Raw genomic sequence first — 2361 nt, forward strand, 5'->3', positions numbered from 1 at the left:
ACAGTTTCTTTGCTATAATGGGTAGACTTAAATTGAACATATCTGAAATTGTAGTCAACGACACATTAAAACGATAAGCCAAGTCCTGGTGTTGTAGGTTTAGTCTAAGCTTCATTAAAATGCACAATAGAACACTTTTAGCTGACATCACTTTGCTTGTAGGCAGGTCACTGTTCACATATGAAAGTAGCCACATAAATAAAGTAACTGACGGAATTCCTGTGTGAAATTGTAGCTTGCGGTCACTCCCTGTCACTTGCTCCTCAAAGCAACTCTTTCCCACCTGTTCTTTGAGTGCTTTGTTCTCCACCTGAAGTCTTTCTAATTCACAATAAAGTTGTTTATTTTCCAGGCGAAGTTCAGCAATTTTCTTCAGACAATTGTCATGCTGAGATGCATTTGATGGACCTGAAATGCAATGAGTCAATGAATATATGCATGTAGAAATGAGTCCCACAGGTCTTTTCAATCACCTGAGTATCAGATAAATTATTAAATAATAGTCTGAAAGGCTACGAAATTTATCATAATTTTCCTGTTCCGCATAATTTTAAGCTTTTTAATACTCAGCAGCAGTACTGTATATCTATAGAACAATTTAACAATAAAATAGAGGTAAATTCAAGTAGTACAAAAGCACTAGTGATAATGCCAACTTTGACTCCACCCTGGAATCAGAACGATAATAAAATGAACACTTTTCTACACATGACTATGCATTTAGCTTACCTTGCAGGTTGTAGAGAAGCATATTTTTAAATATTGATAATTTTGAAATTGTACATCTTATACATTATATTTAATCTATTAAAATGTTATAAGCACTTTTATTCAGAAAATATACTGAAACTTACAGTCACTGGGTAGATCTGGATCTGATACTGGCATGTTGAGATTTTCCTTGCAGGATAAATCCAAAAGGGCAGAAGCTACTTCAATATGCTGTCTCTCTGTTTCACGCTTTTCTGCTCTCAAGTATCTTGCCTTTCGTAGGTCTGGATTTTTCTGTCTGATTGTGTCATATCCCATATTCACAGATGGCACATAATCAGGAGATGACAGATCATTGCTCTTCGAACCTGAAATTAAGATTATAATGAATCATTTATGCATTTCTTTTTACAAGTATGAGTTGTTCCCAATTGAATCTTCATTGAGTACAATTTAGCCCCCCCCCCCCCCTTTATGTGAGTGACATTGATCATCTTTTATTTTATACATAAATAAAGATATAAGGTATATTGGATAAATCCCTCTAATGTTGATAGTATGACATACTACAGCTGTATTAGGACTAGATGAGAAGAATGTAAGATTTTAACAGTTATGAATATTGAACTCATGTAAACATCAGTGCTGCTTGATGCTCCCCACTTAACAATTCAAATGATATTGATATGGGGTTTTAGGCAAATTGAGTTGATAAATACTCCACCCCATCCTTCTCACAATTCAAGATTTTAATGATCGGGCAAAATCCGTTCTCTCTGTTTACTTGTCAACCCCCCCCCCCTCAATTCCCGGTGCTTGGTCTTAACATTCTTGTATGAATACACATCTAACCTGTACATATATGTATCAATAAGTTAAGGTCCAAGCATATGTGTCTGTTTACTTCTAAATGAATGTATATATTGTACATACCATTAACAAAATGCAGATAGCAAACACGGTCGTGGTCCGCTGGTTCCCATGGTTTACCACTGATGTGTTGACGCTTAATTGCAGATATCCAGAGCTCTCTTCTTGATTCTGGCTTCTTGGGTATGCGGTAAAAGCTTTTCGGACTACTCTTATCAAATCGATTAGCACAGCCTATTACACAACATGATACAACCATCGTTTTGCTCGTGTTTACTCAGCATTCGGCCATTAAACTTTCAAATGTTTTGCCAACCAGTAAGTCACGTGACTGATTTCTGACGTCACGGCGAAAATCCCTATAGACAATTTGTTTTCAAACATTTAACAGCAATGCACAAAACCGTCACAAGGAAATCAACACTTACTTGCTTTTAATCCATTTTCAATATGCCCCTGTCCCGGGTTTAAATCACAACTCTGATTACGTCAGCCTGCTTTTCTCTTAACTGGTCCCCTATTGTGACAGCTCCCAAGACAAGTTAACGTAAACCCGGGACAGGGGACATGTTGAAAATGGATTAAAAGCAAGTAAGTGTTGATTTCTTTATGACAGTTTTGAGCATTACTGTTAAATGTTTGAAAACAAATTGTCTATTGCGTAAATCCAGGCACATCTGAGTCGAAACGTCGGTTGAAGAATAAACCGTCACCGACTCCGGCATTTACACGTTTTCCAGAATCAAAACATGAATGCTTGCGAAGAGAAGTCGATGAAGG

General features: G+C 36.8%; 1 protein-coding gene across 1 annotated transcript in view; it reads right to left on the reverse strand.

The window, feature by feature from the left end:
* The window catches only part of LOC125656107 (THAP domain-containing protein 1-like), a 2522-nt gene extending 381 nt beyond the window's left edge, over positions 1-2141 (reverse strand). The window contains exons 1-3 of the mRNA XM_056144025.1: positions 1645-2141; positions 855-1079; positions 3-408 (exon numbers count right to left, since the gene is read on the reverse strand). Of these exons, the coding sequence (XP_056000000.1) occupies positions 3-408; positions 855-1079; positions 1645-1840 (827 nt within the window). The 5' untranslated portion in view covers positions 1841-2141. The remainder of the gene's footprint in view (positions 1-2; positions 409-854; positions 1080-1644) is intronic.
* Positions 2142-2361: the final 220 nt, after the last annotated feature.

The sequence above is a fragment of the Ostrea edulis genome, chromosome 1 (assembly GCF_947568905.1).
Source record: "Ostrea edulis chromosome 1, xbOstEdul1.1, whole genome shotgun sequence".
NCBI lineage: Eukaryota > Metazoa > Mollusca > Bivalvia > Ostreida > Ostreidae > Ostrea > Ostrea edulis.